This window comes from Primulina huaijiensis, chromosome 2, assembly GCF_012295235.1.
Source record: "Primulina huaijiensis isolate GDHJ02 chromosome 2, ASM1229523v2, whole genome shotgun sequence".
NCBI classification, from domain to species: Eukaryota; Viridiplantae; Streptophyta; class Magnoliopsida; order Lamiales; family Gesneriaceae; genus Primulina; species Primulina huaijiensis.
In genome coordinates, this window is record NC_133307.1 from 28,921,671 (window position 1) to 28,936,727 (window position 15,057).

The window sequence follows — 15,057 nt, forward strand, 5'->3', positions numbered from 1 at the left end:
GGTGTTAGGTAGTCGTTCGCTTACCTTTTTTTAAAACAAAGGTTACAGATACTAAGTCTGAACTGTTGTTCGATTACCATTTCAAGATTTGAAAGCAAATCTGGACTTTAGCATTAGGGCAGAGTTGCGATTACTCGATCTCATATTTTTTTACGTTGGTGAGTTTATATTGAGTTACATTTTGTGAAAATGTATTTCGTACAGACCTCAATTTATTTTATTATTTCGATTTTACTTATTGTATTTTCTCACGACATCATTGATAAGATTCTGTTCGGCTTTCTGTTTTATACGATATTGAATGACAAAAACATGTCTAACTTTGATCATGTTCAATACAGATAACTGGTTCAAAGCTCTACGCAACAATTGATTTAGAAAAGGCTCGAGTTGGAAGAACAAGATTGCTCCACCATCAGCTCTCACATCCTGAATGGAACGAGTCTTTCCACATATACTGCGCTCACTCGGCCTCCAAAGTAGTGTTCACCATCAAACTCGACGACACCATTGGAGCAGAGGATATCGCAACAGCCTCCGTACCGGCATCCGATTTGATCCAAGGTGAAGTAATCGACAAATGGCTCGAAATCCATTACACTCACCACAAACTGATGCATGAGAAATCGAAGATCCATGTTAAGCTACAGTTCTACGACGTTACCCGGGAACGTTGTTGGGCTCGAGGCATCAAAAGTCCTAACTTTCCTGGCGTTCCTTTCACGTTCTTTCCGCAGAGGAGGGGATGCAAAGTTACACTTTATCAAGATGCTCATGTTCCTGATGATTTCATACCCAAGATTCCTCTAGCCGGTGGGAAATTCTACGAGCCAAACCGGTGCTGGGAAGACATTTTTGAAGCCATTTGGAACGCGAAACATTTGATCTATATAACAGGTTGGTCTGTTTTTACGAAGATCATGTTGATACGTGATAACAGGAGGCCTAAACCAGGGGGTGACATGATTCTCGGTGATCTTCTGAAGAAAAAAGCTAGCGAAGGTGTGAGAGTACTAATGCTCGTATGGGACGATAGGACTTCGGTTGCTGGGCTTAAAGATGATGGACTGATGGCGACTCATGATGAAGATACGGGGAAATTTTTTCGAAATAGTGACGTTCATTGCGTGTTATGCCCTCGTAATCCTGACGATGGGCGTAGCTTAGTCCAGAACGTAGAAATTGGCACGATGTTTACTCATCATCAAAAGATCGTGGTTGCGGATTGCGCCATGCCTAATGGAGGTACAGATAGGAGGAGGATTGTTAGTTTTATAGGTGGGATCGATCTATGCGATGGCAGATACGACACTCAGTTTCATTCCCTTTTTCGGACTTTGGACACCGTACATCACGACGATTTTCATCAGGCAAATTATAAGGGTGCAACCATTCAAAAAGGTGGTCCAAGGGAACCGTGGCACGATATTCATTGCCGATTGGAAGGGCCTGCAGCTTGGGATGTTCTCCACAATTTCGAGCAACGATGGAGGAAACAAGGCATAACTGATGTACTATTAGAACTTCAAGAACTCGATGACATCATAATACCCCCGTCTTCCGTTATGTTTCCTGATGATCACGAAACTTGGAACGTCCAAGTTTTTCGGTCCATAGACGGTGGAGCGGCTTTTGGGTTCCCTGATTCACCCGAAGAAGCAGTTAAATCCGGGCTAGTGAGTGGAAAAGATAATATCATCGAACGAAGCATTCAAGATGCATATATCCATGCCATACGCCGTGCAAATAATTTCATTTACATTGAGAATCAGTACTTTCTTGGAAGCTCATTTTCTTGGAACTCGGCCGACATCAAGGTCGAAAACATCGGTGCTTTGCATGTCATTCCGAAGGAACTGTCACTAAAGATAGCGGATAAGATCGCATCCAGGCAGAGATTTACAGTTTACGTTGTGATTCCGATGTGGCCAGAAGGGTATCCAGAATCTGCGTCAGTCCAAGCTATATTAGATTGGCAAAAGAGGACTATGGAAATGATGTACACTGATATAGTTCAAGCCCTCAAATCCAAAGGGATTGAGGCAAATCCTAAGGACTACTTAGCATTCTTCTGTTTAGGTAACAGAGAAACAAAGAAAAGTGGAGAATATGAGCCTTTAGAAAAGCCAGATCATGATACAGTTTACGGCAGAGCTCAACAGGCCAGGAGAGGAATGATCTATGTTCATGCCAAGATGATGATTGGTAAATTATTTCTTTCTTCAAAATATACGTACACTTTCAAAAATATTTTGCATGAAAAACCTGAGAATCATTTGTTTTGTAATTGCAGTCGACGACGAATACATCATCATAGGATCCGCGAATATCAATCAAAGATCCATGGATGGGGCAAGGGATTCAGAAATAGCAATGGGAGCCTACCAGCCATACCACTTATCATGTAAACAGCCAGCTAGAGGTCAAGTGCACGGCTTTCGGATGGCATTGTGGTACGAGCATCTGGGACTTCTTGATAACTGCTTCTGCCATCCACAAAGTATCGAATGCATTCAGAAAGTGAACCAATTGGCTGAAAGAAACTGGGAGCTTTACGCGGCGGATATCGCTGAGAGTGATTTGCCTGGACATTTGATGACTTACCCGATTGAGGTGTTGTCGGATGGAAAGATCACAGCGCGGCCTGGGGTGGCGAATTTTCCGGATACGAGGGCGCATGTTCTCGGTACTAAAGAGCTGCATCTTCCGATCCTCACAACTTGAATGTAAGTGCTATAATGTAATGTGTATTATGTAACTGAATATTTGTTTATATATTGCAAGATACTAATGACAGTGTAAGTGTTTCAAGACCTTCTCTTGTAAAAATACGTCTTCATGTCAAGTTAACCAGCTTCATTAAGTAGTTTTGAATTTGATGGATGTATTTAAATAATCATTAATCCACCCTGCCCCTACCTTATGGCCGATAATGGTATTAAAATTCAAAGATTACGGCAGGTACCATTCGAGGATTCATTGCCCTTTCTTGTGGTCACAAATAACTAGTGAAAGTGTTATGTTTTTATTTTAGATTTATTGCAAGTGTGATCTTCTTTAAAATCCAAGTGAGGTCAGCCACAATATTTTATATATTCTTGTAAAAAAAATTTAATACTTATAATAGTTAGTTTGGCAAAGCCGTCAACAAAAGTTCGAAAAAATAATCTCTCTTTCGAAAGCCATTGGTACGATCACGTCTCTGTTTGCTTACGCACAAACTCACTTAATCATTCACTCTTCCAACCAATGGGTATTTTTTTTTTCACTTTCTAAACATAAAAAAGTGCCACTTGATGTTCAAGTCTTGGTGAAGTTTCTTGAATTATAAATTATCAAATATTTTGAAGTTGACATTTATTATTTAATAATTAATCTTTTGAGTTGTTATCAGATTTTAAAATTTTTATTAATGTTTTTCCCCCTATCAAAATGTATGAAGCAATGAAAATACATTTTGAAGCACGAGAAAAATTACTTAACATGTACGGCCATAGTTACCACTATCTTACTAGCTTCTAACTCCCCGGATTTACTTTTTATTTTTTTTATTATCATATTTTTTCTATTTGTCGATGCTATATTTAGGAATCTTTTTTTATTACTCGCATTTTATTTTAATCTTGATAAAATAAGAGTGAATTTGGAAATTTTCATCCCTGCTGTCTGAAACATTTACCATTTGATCTCTCTTCTTTGCAGTGTACGTGACAAATAAATCCCTGAATTTATAGATTTTAGTCATTTTTGGTCATCACTATCAGTTGGTTGTTAACAATTAACGGAAAAATATAGTTTGTGAAATGAACGTCCTCTAAACATATAATGATTATATTTCTGATCCATATTGTTTGTAAACCATTTTGTTCCTTAAAATTGAAGACCAAACACTTCAAAAATTAGTAAGTCGATGGACCTTTTTGACACATTGATAGAATGGAGAGACCATAATGAGCCTGACCCCAAAGAATATGGACAAGAAGAGAAGCCTAGTGTAACACGAATTTTCAGAAATTTGGAAGATGAATTTGAAATTAATCGATTTCATGAGTTAGTTTTATTGTTTATATTGAAATAATAGATTAAATCTGAAATTCACGCTTTACTTATTTATACATTATAAGTAATATAAAGTGAAATTGATTTCAAATGACATAATTATCCAGTAATTTGAAATTTATCATTTTTAACATCAAATATTATGTAAACATACAAATTGTAGATTTGAATTAAAATGTTCTTATTTTTTAAATAACCAAAACAAATTTGAACATCAAGCCAAGTCGCAACCTAAAATATGATCACTAGCACATTCAAGAACATTTATATAAAATTAAGAAGACTTTAAGAAAAAGAAAAGCAACTTATTTAATATAGATTTTTGAAAGGAGAGCATCTCTTGGGTACTCTCCTCCTTTGTAAATGCAACCCATCCATCATCTTCAACATTTAATAAAGAAACCCTGTTTTCTTCTCTCCGTCTCATTCCATTCAAAATTCACCCTTCCATTTCTCTCTCACACCATAAAAACATTTCTTAATTCATTCACATATACATACAGATAGATTCACACAAAGGTTATGTCCTCAATCCTGTCCTCTCAAGGTATCGTGTTGGTCACAGCCATGGCGGTCTCCGGCACCGTCATTCTTTTGGTCCGACACCTGCAAAAGTCCCCTTCCCCGATCCTCTCCAGAGTCTCCATCCCACCATCTTCCATAATCTCTTCAGGTATTCAAATAATTTCCCGGGTATTTTCTTTTTTCAGTTTTTTCATATCCATTTACGCAAGAAAAACAAAGGGAAAAGATCATATTGCATGATCATCATTTTTCAGGGCTGAATTTATCATCCTCAAAAAATTTGATATGAAATAACTTGAAAGAATTAATGTCGTTGCATGATTCCTTGGCTTCTGTTCTTCGTCTGTGTGTTGAATAAAGCCTTATCTTGATCATTGAAGAAATTATTGGAGTTTATCTTTTTTCTGGATATAATATATATTACATATATATAAATAGTGGGCATGCATATATATATATATATATACATATATGTGTGTGCAGATGATGTGAAGGAAAAAGAGAAGAAGAGGACGAAGAGAGTGCACTTCGCGGAAGATGTGGTGGACCCAACGGGGAACAGCGAAGCTTACAGGAAACTACGCAGCAACAATAATAATACTTGGGGAGTTGATTCGTCGTCTGAAAATATTAAATATTCAAAATCGAAATCTTCATTAAAGAAAGGTGGGAGAGTGGTGCAAGAAATGCCAGCCAATAGAGTTGCGCTTTACAACGGGATCTTGAGGGATCGTGTTCACAAGATGCGCAGCTCGTACTAGCCTTCTTGGGAGTTGTAAATCTTGAAAGCCCTCGTAAGAAATTACCCATACCTTTGTACAAAAATTCTTCCAATTTTTCGTTTTTGTTCATGTAGCTGGTTGGTTATTATTGACCCCCTTTAATTTTTCATGAATCGGTACCAAATATTAATCATGTTCATATTTACAATAATAATAAATAATATTTTAATATAAAATGTAATAATTTTTCATGGATAACCCAAATAAGAGATCCGTCTTACAACATTGATATTGTCTCAGAAAATTTTTTGGTGAAATATTTTAGTGAAAGAGACCATGGTTTAATATATTTTACGAAAAAAAATTTTGAAAAAAATTATATTATGTCAAATGTGAAATGAGTAAAAAAATTCAAGAAGTGAACATCATACGCGTTATACATGATTTTCAATAATATCATTTATTAATTGAGAAAATGATACTCAAGGAATAGTTGCTGCGGTATCCATAATGAAAAAGTCATTGGTAATAGATATCCTAGAAGTCGCACATGATTCTAAATACTACTTAACTTGTTGAATTATATTTGTACATAATTAATTAAATAAATTATTTTGCATGTTCGCAAATAATTTAAGAAAAAATTACATTTTTGGTCTCATATATTTACGTATTTGTGATTTTTATTAATAATATTGTCAAATTTCAGTTGTAGTAATGTAACTTTTAATTTTTGACAACTTTATTATTTTCCATTGAAGTTGTTAATATAACACTGTTATCGTAAGTGTTATGTAGGCATTACGTCGCTGCCAATAAGATAAAAAAAAAAAAAAAACTAAAATTTCAAACAAACGGAATATACTAAAATTTAACCTAATTTAACAATAATGACTATGCAACGAGTTGTGTATAAGCAATAATTGAATATTTAAGGCATACGTTTGGCCCTTCATTGAGCAAAAACACTGGGTTGAGTCAAAATGTCGACATCACCGAACCCCTCAAATCAGACACGGGCTGAGAGCAAAGCCGAGTAGAAGAAATGTCGTTTTTGAACAGATATATTTTATAAAAACTACCTTTTATTGGATTTTTTTTGTATCTAACCATTACGTTTGATTTTTTAAATTTTTTTGTATATGTCCATCACAAATAATTTATGTTATATATACCAGGAAACCATAATTGCTAGCTAGGGACAAAGTCAATGCCATCACATTATTTGAATGGAAATAAAAAAGGATAATTTTTTTTATCATTTTATTATTATTATTATTATTTCATCTTATCTGGTAATATACTAGAATAATCCCTAAACTCGCAGATTTCGATGATTTTTTGTCTCAGCCATTGTTTGGATACTTGGATATCAATAATTAACGCAAGAGAGAAAATGAAATCCACGTGCTATATTTGGGGTATTTCTAAAAATAATAAATGATAATTGTAATTTTTTTTTTGTCCCTATATTTTGATCCAACATCATTTGGGATAAAAACATTTTTAACTCGTCTTCCATTATTTTTAATGATAGATTAATATTGGGGAATGAAGAAGTCTAAAATTCGTAAGTTGAGGGACCTCTTTTATGTATGGAAATTTTATATATTTTTTAAAATGGAAATTCTTCCGATCCCTTCAAAAATTTCGACTCTTGTAAAATAAATGTCTCGGTTTGTTTTCCTATATCTCGTGATTGTGTGACCACATCACCGCAAAGTGGGTGGCATCGAGAATGCTGTAGAAAAGATAAAGTACAGAATTAAGTAACTTGAAATAATATCCCGTCCAGTACTGATGCTAGTTTCAATATAAAAAGTATATAAGCACCTCGTTTCTGTGAACATTATCCCGTCCTTGAGACTATGTATATATTAATGTCAAGTTTTATAAATTTTAATAACGTTCCAACTTCCACCATTGTGATTACATGTTTTTTTAGTTAAATTAATAAAAAGGAATGTATAAAAAGAAACAATTAAGGTTTTACAAAAAAATTGACAGACTATCTAGTTCCCATCGTCACTCAAATAATTCAAAAATTAATTGTGGCCAAGTCTTTTAATAATTAATATTGAGAAAGTCAATGCATTATATTTTATACATACATGTAGAAAATTAAGTTTAATTAGAAATTTTTATTTGGATTTTTTTTTTAAAAAAAAGGCAAAGATGTTTGAACTTATATAATCTGTCATTCAAATTGAAAATTTGTATTTAGATTAATAACAATAGACTTCATCAACACAATTAATTAATTACTTTGCAATAATTGAATTTTGCTGAAAATAAATTTGCAAATGTGGAGTTGATTAGTTGACTATTTCCCGAGGATTAATAGTCAACACTTATTGCTCTGTATATGTATTTATATGGAGCAAACTTGAGAGATCAAAATCAACTAAACAAGGTTAATGTTTAAGACATGGCTTACATATTTTCCATTATTGTCTTAATCTCTATTTTCCTCATCCAATCTGCAGCTATTTCCACTGATCCAATGTTCCAAATTTGTTCCGAATCACAATAATTCATTACGCACAGTGATTACTACAGAAATCTTTGAAAACTCTTGATTTATCTTTCTTACAAGACATCTCCAACCGGATTTGGCCTTGGCTCCAAAGGCCATGGCTATGATCATACCTACGGGCTCGCTCTTTGTCGATCGAGGGGACGCCTCGAGTAACGACTGTAAAGCCTGTGTTCTTGCGGCGAGCAGTGAAATCCTCAAGCATTGTCCCAACGACGAGGGAGTCATTATTTGGTATGAATCATGTTACTTGAAATACATGGATGCCGATTTTTTCGGTAAAATAGATGAAGACCAATTATCCATGTGGAATTTGAACAATGTGAGCATGATCGAGCCTCAGAAACTTGACCAGATGGTGCATGAGTTGCTGGCTAATCTGTCGCAGAAAGCTAGCGAGACGCCGAAAATGTTTGCTCGCGGAGAATTGAAGATCAATGAATCCTTGAAAATACATGGGATGGTTCAATGCAGTAGAGATACTTCGGACGTTGATTGCCAAAAATATATAAGATCAATGTTTAGTGGAAGTTGTTATGTAAGATATGATATTCATCCTTTTATCACTCTTTATATTAATTGATACGGCTTTATAATTTTATTCGCTGATGTGTTATCAATTTGATTGTGATAATTTTTTGTCTGTGAAATGTCCAAACCCTTTCAAATTAATGTATTATTTTGCATCCATATGATGGTTAATAAAAGTTTGATACTTTTTATCGTAGAAAATGATTTTTTGGTCTATTTAATTTGTTCAATTTGGGTTTTTATCTATTAAATTTTCAAAGTTTGATTTCGATACATTAACTTTTAATTTTCACTTATTTTGGCTGACAAGTAAGAAATTTTCAATGTCACATTGGTAATTGAACTAAATGACAGAAAATTAAAAGTTAATGTATCAAAACTAAATTTTGAAAACGTAATTGATCAAAATTTAAAATTGAATAAGTTAGTCCGAAAAAAACTATTTTCCATGTTTATTGTCGTGTTTGTTAATTTTTTAACTTCCCGGAATACCTTGCCTCTTATTTAATACAGTGAAAAATTGAGACGAGGTCGTGGAATGAAACAATAAATGCGCTAGGGATCACGATTTAATAAATTATAGGTCAAGAAATTTATTTTTATTTGAAAATTATATTTAAAAAAATTAATTTTTTAAGTACAATATGATCATGTCTTCAACCACTTGGGTCTGGCCGGCTCTTAGTGCAGTTAACGGATGATTAAAGTTGTAAATATGCTGAAATTAAAATATAATAACTGGTGGGTTTTTTTCTAAAATTTGGAAAACTTATCATAAAGCCCTTAATTAATTTGTTCAATTATTGATTTTTGTCATAAAAATACTGAAGGTTTAAAATTGTTGAGATTGAAACTTAGACTTAACTAAACCACAAAAGCTAGCTCAAAGGAGAAAGATTGTCCAAGTCTATATATGCAACTCTCAGGTATTTTATCCAACTGATGTTAGACAAGTAACACACCCTCCTTACGCCCAGGAATGAACATTCGGAGCGTGGCGTTTACAAATGACCCAACTATAGACAAAATGGATGGCCAAACTATGGGCAGTCTAACACATGACGGTGGAATCTGAGCTCTGATACAATGTTAAGTTTAAGACTTGGACCTAACTCAACTTCAAAAGCTAACTTAAGGAGGGAGAATTTTTCAAGTCCATATGCAACTCTCATATATTTTATTCAACTGATATGAAACAACTAACAAAAATGCGCCATTTTTTTTAACTAAATGTACACTTTCCAATAAATGCTCGTCAATATTTTTATCTATGGCAGAAGCTTGAAAAAGTGTGTAATAAAGAGGAAAAATTACCAATATAGTTCACAAACATTGCAAATATATATATTGGTGTGATAGGGACGCCATCTCACGAAACCTTGTGATTTTTATAACAATTTTCTATTTTAGGTGATAACAAAACTTTGTGAAAATTCTCAGGTCACATCCTTGACGGATACATAGCATGGAAAATCTATTTAAAAAAAATTTTTCTTTAAATTTTCACATTTTTTTAATAGGAAAAATAATTTTTTTGGAATATTAACTTATCTAATTTTGTGTTTTAGTCCAATAAGCATTCAAAGTTTGTTTTTTGTGCCCTAAATTTTAATTTATTACAATTTTGATCTGATTGTTAACATGGATCAGGCAAGCGAACAATTTTCAGTGTCCAGTCAGTAACTCATGTGCATGGCAGTATTTTTCCAGTGTTATATTAATATTTTCCGGTGTCACGTCAGTACTCTGACGAAATATGACTAATAGCAAAAATAATTAAAGTCATTGTGTCAAAATCAAACTTTAAATACTTGGTCAAAACCCAAATAAAACAATTTAGTGCACTAAAAAATTTATTTAATATCCATGTATAATATTGTCATGTTTGGTTTATAAACTAGATAGATTTGCCTCAATTGTAAAAGTTCATGCTCAAAAAAAAATGAAAACTAAGAGGAAAAGGTGAAGTTTTATATATATGTTTGCAATTTTATTCATATTTCATCGAGCGTATTAAATTGATATTGTAGACGTCGTTGTCATGTCAGAAAATGATTAAAATTACAAAATTTATTAATATGAAAAACGGAAATCGCAAAAATGTAAATATATAAGAACGAACATACAAGTAAATTTCTTGGTGAAAGAAATCCAGCATTCCAAGATTATCAAATGAAACATTTCACACAAGTACAAGACAATTATCAGCTGTAGTGCCATTGAAGATGAACTGTTTCGATGAGCTTCTGTGAACTGGCGGTGAAGACACCCTGAAGCTTTTTCTTCCCCTTATTTGGCATCACTTGCTTTGTATCTTTAGAAACGAATCACTGTAGTAAATCTCGAAGCATCTCTTGGAGGGGCTGAATTTGTTTTAGGGTTTATGTCTTTCTTGTCTTCCAATTGCTACTTTTTGTTCCCAATCAGCCGAGAAGTTTCTTTTAACTTTTATCGATTCTATTTTACTGTATTTGTGTTAATTTCCGTGCTTCTTTTACAGTTTAATTTTTTTATTTATTTCATATATTCTGTCTAACAATGACTGATCACATTCTTGACCAGAACCAAAACGGGAAAAATCATTGGTAACTGGTAGCTTTTTATTCTATGAAACAATATTACGTCACCTCGTACATGGAATAGACAAAAAAAAAAATTTGTCGTAGCCTAATCAAGAGAGCATTTGATTCGAAGGGGCAAAATTTCAGTTGAACTTGAGCCGGAATAACCGATAGAATAAATTTGATTCAATTCGTTTTGTAGTTTCATTTTTTGTTTTTTTAGTACATTCGGTGCCACTTATTTCGAAAATGGAAAATTTGTAATAATTTTTGTCACATTTTTTTTTATTTTACGATTTTGATATTTTATATTATCAATATTATCAAAAAATTATAATTTTTGTCCATTAAGTTTATTACGTAATTCATTGTCTACTATTTTAAAGAATATCTCCGATGCTTGAGAACGTGACACTAAATAATGACAATGGTGCACAAAAGCCACTAATGGCTGGCATTAGCAAATAATACAAATTAATATGTTATCTTAGAAAATAACAAAGTGTGAAATTTTTATTAGCAATCATATGCATGTAAAATAGTACATAAGTTGTGATGGTTTACACACAAATAAAATTATTGTCGCAATCAAAATAATAACATAAAAATATTACATAAATAATAAAGACATAAATTAACATGCACATATAAATTAACAAATCGTATCAATTAATAAAGATTGAGAAAAGGATAAATCTCATATCTTATATTACAACTTCCACCGACCACTCTCCCGCCTTGTTTGCCATCGCAGCAGCTTGGAAGTTTACTAATGGCATCATCCAAGCATTTTTTGCAATTAACATCCGAAACATCTCTGCTGCATTGAACCATTCCGTATATTTTCTTGGATTCTTCGATCTGAGATTCTCCGTTGGCAAACATTTTCGATGATTTGCAAGCTTTCTTCGACAGATTTGTTAATAATTCTTTCACCCTCTGGTTGAACTTACGAGGCTCGACCATGGTCACATTGTTCACATTCAACATGTAAAATCTGTTTTGATAATCGATCTTGCCGAAAAAATCGACATCGTTGTATTTCAAGAAACAAGAGTCATACCAAATAATAGCTCCTTTGTTGTTGGGACAACGTTCGTGGATTTCACTGCTTGCCTCAAGAACACAGGTTTTACAGTCATTCCTCGAGACGTCTCCGCGACAAAGAGAGAGCCCGTAGGGACGATTGTCATGGTATTGGCCTCTGGAGCCAATGCCAAATCCAGTCGGAGGTGTCTTGTAAGAAAGATTCTTCAAGAGTTTTCTTAAATTTTTGTCATAAACACTGTTTTTGGTGAAGTTTTGAGAGTTGAAGCAAAAGTGAAAGAGTGGATCGATCGAAATCGCAGATTGGATGAGGAGAAAAGAGATTAAGACAATGGAAAACTTGTAAGCCATGTCTGAGAAATCAAACCTTGTTTAGTTATTTCTTGAAGTGATGTTTGATCCTCTAAATTGCTCCATTTATATAGAGCAATAAATGTCTATTCACAAATGGATTTATAATGCTTGACTTTGTTTTTCTTTGCAGCAATTAATTAATTAACCTAGTCCTCGGGAAATANCAGTAAAGTGGGATTTATTCAATTTGTGTCGATGACATTTTAGTATTGTTTCTAGAATTTAATTTTATCAAGCGTGCAATCAACTCATATATATTTTATTTAGAATAAAATTTGAAGGATCGAGTTGTTTTGGTCTGTAAGTTAAATTCCTTGAAAATTTTGACAAATTCCAACATATACGAAGCTTTCGTCAAAATCAATCCACGCCTTAAAGTTGTGGGATTTATAAATTAAAAAAATCTAGAACAATTTCGAAGGTGTCTGGATAATCAAAATAATTGCATAATTTTAATTTTAAATATATTTCTTCATGAGTGAAGGATCTCCAACTGTATTAAAAAAAAATCTGGTATTTGAGATGGAATCAGTCACAAAATATAAAGAGAAATATAATAAAACTTGGAGATAAAATTTAGCAAGAATAATAAATTGAGATCGAATATGAAAAATAGTCACAAAATTGTAGCGGGATTATTTATTTAGTCACAAATAAATCAGCTTTTAAAAAATTTAGTCGCACAATTATTTATTTTATCAAATGATCGATGAACATTAGGTTGTTGATAAATCTGAAGACCACCTAGGCCTTGAAGATCCAATTGCCAAGATAAATTCCCGTAAAGATGATCTTGCCAAGGCCATCCAAGAGCTGACTAAAGTAGTGAATAGGATAAAAACCAAGCAAAAAGATTGCCTCACTTACATTCACGCTGAAGAAGTCATGCGACTCGGAATTTTAACTGAGGGCTGTGAGTGTAGAAAAATTTCAAACTACTCTTAGGCTCCGTTTGGTACGTGTGATATGATAAATAACGATGAATATTTAATATTACATATAACGATGAATATTTAATATTACATGCAGGGTCCTTTAAAAAACCAATGGATTACGTATATATTAATAAATATCTAATCTTAGATATATATATTTTCGAAGTAGTGCCTTAATTAAAGATAGCATCTTATTTCTCGTGATTGATCAATTGATTGCTCAAAGTGCTCATTCTGTCTGTTCTCTTAAATAATTCAATCCCTAGATCAACAAGATGATGGATTCTTGTGGTATCATCAAAGGCCAACTTGGTGAGTTCATTTATTATAATTATTGGTTGGGTTGTAGCAAGAAATTTTTATCGATTCTCGGTTAATTGATTGATACGATAAAAAAAAAAGAAAAAAATAATATAAATTAATTATTTTAAAATTAAAATATAATAAAAATTAATGTTACCTAAAAATATCACATAGTTACACGAATGAAATATAAATTGTTGAAGATGTGTCGTGCAGTTTTTCATAGAATAAATGTTTTTTTAAAACTTTTAGAGTATATAAAGCGTTTTTAACAATTTATTTTCATTATTTATGTAATTGAAAACATACGTATACAAAAAGTGGTCTATGAGTCTATTATATATATAGGCTGCGTTTGGTTGCAGGATAAAATAAACTAATTATTAGTATGTAAATGATAAAGAAAATGATTGTCGTAGATATGTAATATATGGTAGTATGTTTGGTAAGATTTTTAAGTGTAGGATAATTTTGAATTTTTTGATGAAATGACAAAATTGTCCTTTCTTATTTTTTTATTCTTCCACTCCGGCGGCCGGAGACGGCGCGGCGGCGGTTGTCGGCGACTGGCGATGGTCGGCCGGAAGCGGCGACGGCGGTCGACGGCGGCCGGCGGTGGAAACCTGCGGTGGCTGTCTGCCTGCGGCAGCGGCGGTGGTCGGCGGCCGGCGGCCGGCGACTGCCGTCGGCCGGCGGCTGCTGGCGGTGGTCGGCGGTGGGGGTTGTCGGTGGACGGTGGGTGGAAGGAAGTGGTGGTGAGTTTGAATTTAGAAGAAGGGTAAAATTGGAAAAATAGGATGGATTAAGAGTGAGATAAATAATCCTAAGGGGTGAGGAGGTATTATTTTAACCTACCTAATATAACTTAATCATTCATAGGAGGGATTGACTTGGTTAAATAATCACGCGTACCAAACGAAGGATAAGGTGGGTTAAAAAAAATAAACCCACTTTATCCCATCAACCAAACGCAGCCATAGTGATAGACAAGAAATTCAATAGGCTAAATAACGGGAAAAAAAATCACCACAGCTGAAAATTCATCTCATATATACTAATAATAAAAAATTCATCCCGTGCTGGACTGGATCCCATCCACCAAAAAGTAAAGTAAAGGGAAAATATGACGAAGTAGACGAAATTAAATATTCACACTTGCCAAATTTCTGGAAAAAAGTTCATTCAACACCGTAATTCGTATAAACCACTATTCGTATCGTCGAGAATTTGTCAACACAAGACTTGTCCATTGTGCATGTTTTAACTAGATAACATGATTTGTAGGCTATTGTGTTAGTCTGAAAGTTTATTCAGTCCACATCAAAAGATAGCAGCTGCGAATTCACACATCATATAAAAAATTAAATACATTAGTTGTTTCTAATAAGTTTTTATTTCATATTAAAGTACTAATTAAATAAGGTAAAATGATAATTTTTTTGTGAAAAAATTGTTTTAAAAATTCGTGTGAAAACATAGATAAA

General features: G+C 33.4%; 3 protein-coding genes across 3 annotated transcripts; 2 read left to right on the forward strand and 1 right to left on the reverse strand.

Moving 5' to 3' along the window:
* The first annotated feature begins 329 nt into the window (after positions 1-329).
* Positions 330-2,845, forward strand: LOC140971375 (phospholipase D alpha 1-like). The gene is made up of 2 exons (XM_073433610.1): positions 330-2,205; positions 2,294-2,845. The coding sequence occupies exons 1-2, from the start codon at positions 615-617 to the stop codon at positions 2,722-2,724; spliced, it is 2,022 nt and encodes a 673-aa protein (XP_073289711.1). The 5' UTR covers positions 330-614; the 3' UTR covers positions 2,725-2,845.
* Positions 2,846-7,939: 5,094 nt separating this feature from the next.
* On the forward strand, positions 7,940-8,425 carry LOC140958243 (antimicrobial ginkbilobin-2-like protein). The gene has a single exon (XM_073415627.1). The coding sequence runs from the start codon at positions 7,940-7,942 to the stop codon at positions 8,423-8,425; it is 486 nt and encodes a 161-aa protein (XP_073271728.1).
* A 3,068-nt stretch (positions 8,426-11,493) lies between these two features.
* LOC140961262 (antimicrobial ginkbilobin-2-like protein) lies at positions 11,494-12,358 on the reverse strand. Its single transcript, XM_073419677.1, has one exon. The coding sequence runs from the start codon at positions 12,330-12,332 to the stop codon at positions 11,604-11,606; it is 729 nt and encodes a 242-aa protein (XP_073275778.1). The 5' UTR covers positions 12,333-12,358; the 3' UTR covers positions 11,494-11,603.
* Positions 12,359-15,057: the final 2,699 nt, after the last annotated feature.

Bases quoted from the DNA above. Each gene is read 5' to 3' on its own strand.
- LOC140971375 (XM_073433610.1), top strand. From the start codon at position 615: ATGCATGAGAAATCGAAGATCCATGTTAAGCTACAGTTCTACGACGTT. The intron at 2,206-2,293 runs GTAAATTATTTC...TTGTAATTGCAG, and splicing joins TCATGCCAAGATGATGATTG to TCGACGACGAATACATCATC.
- LOC140958243 (XM_073415627.1), top strand. From the start codon at position 7,940: ATGGCTATGATCATACCTACGGGCTCGCTCTTTGTCGATCGAGGGGAC.
- LOC140961262 (XM_073419677.1), bottom strand. From the start codon at position 12,332: ATGGCTTACAAGTTTTCCATTGTCTTAATCTCTTTTCTCCTCATCCAA.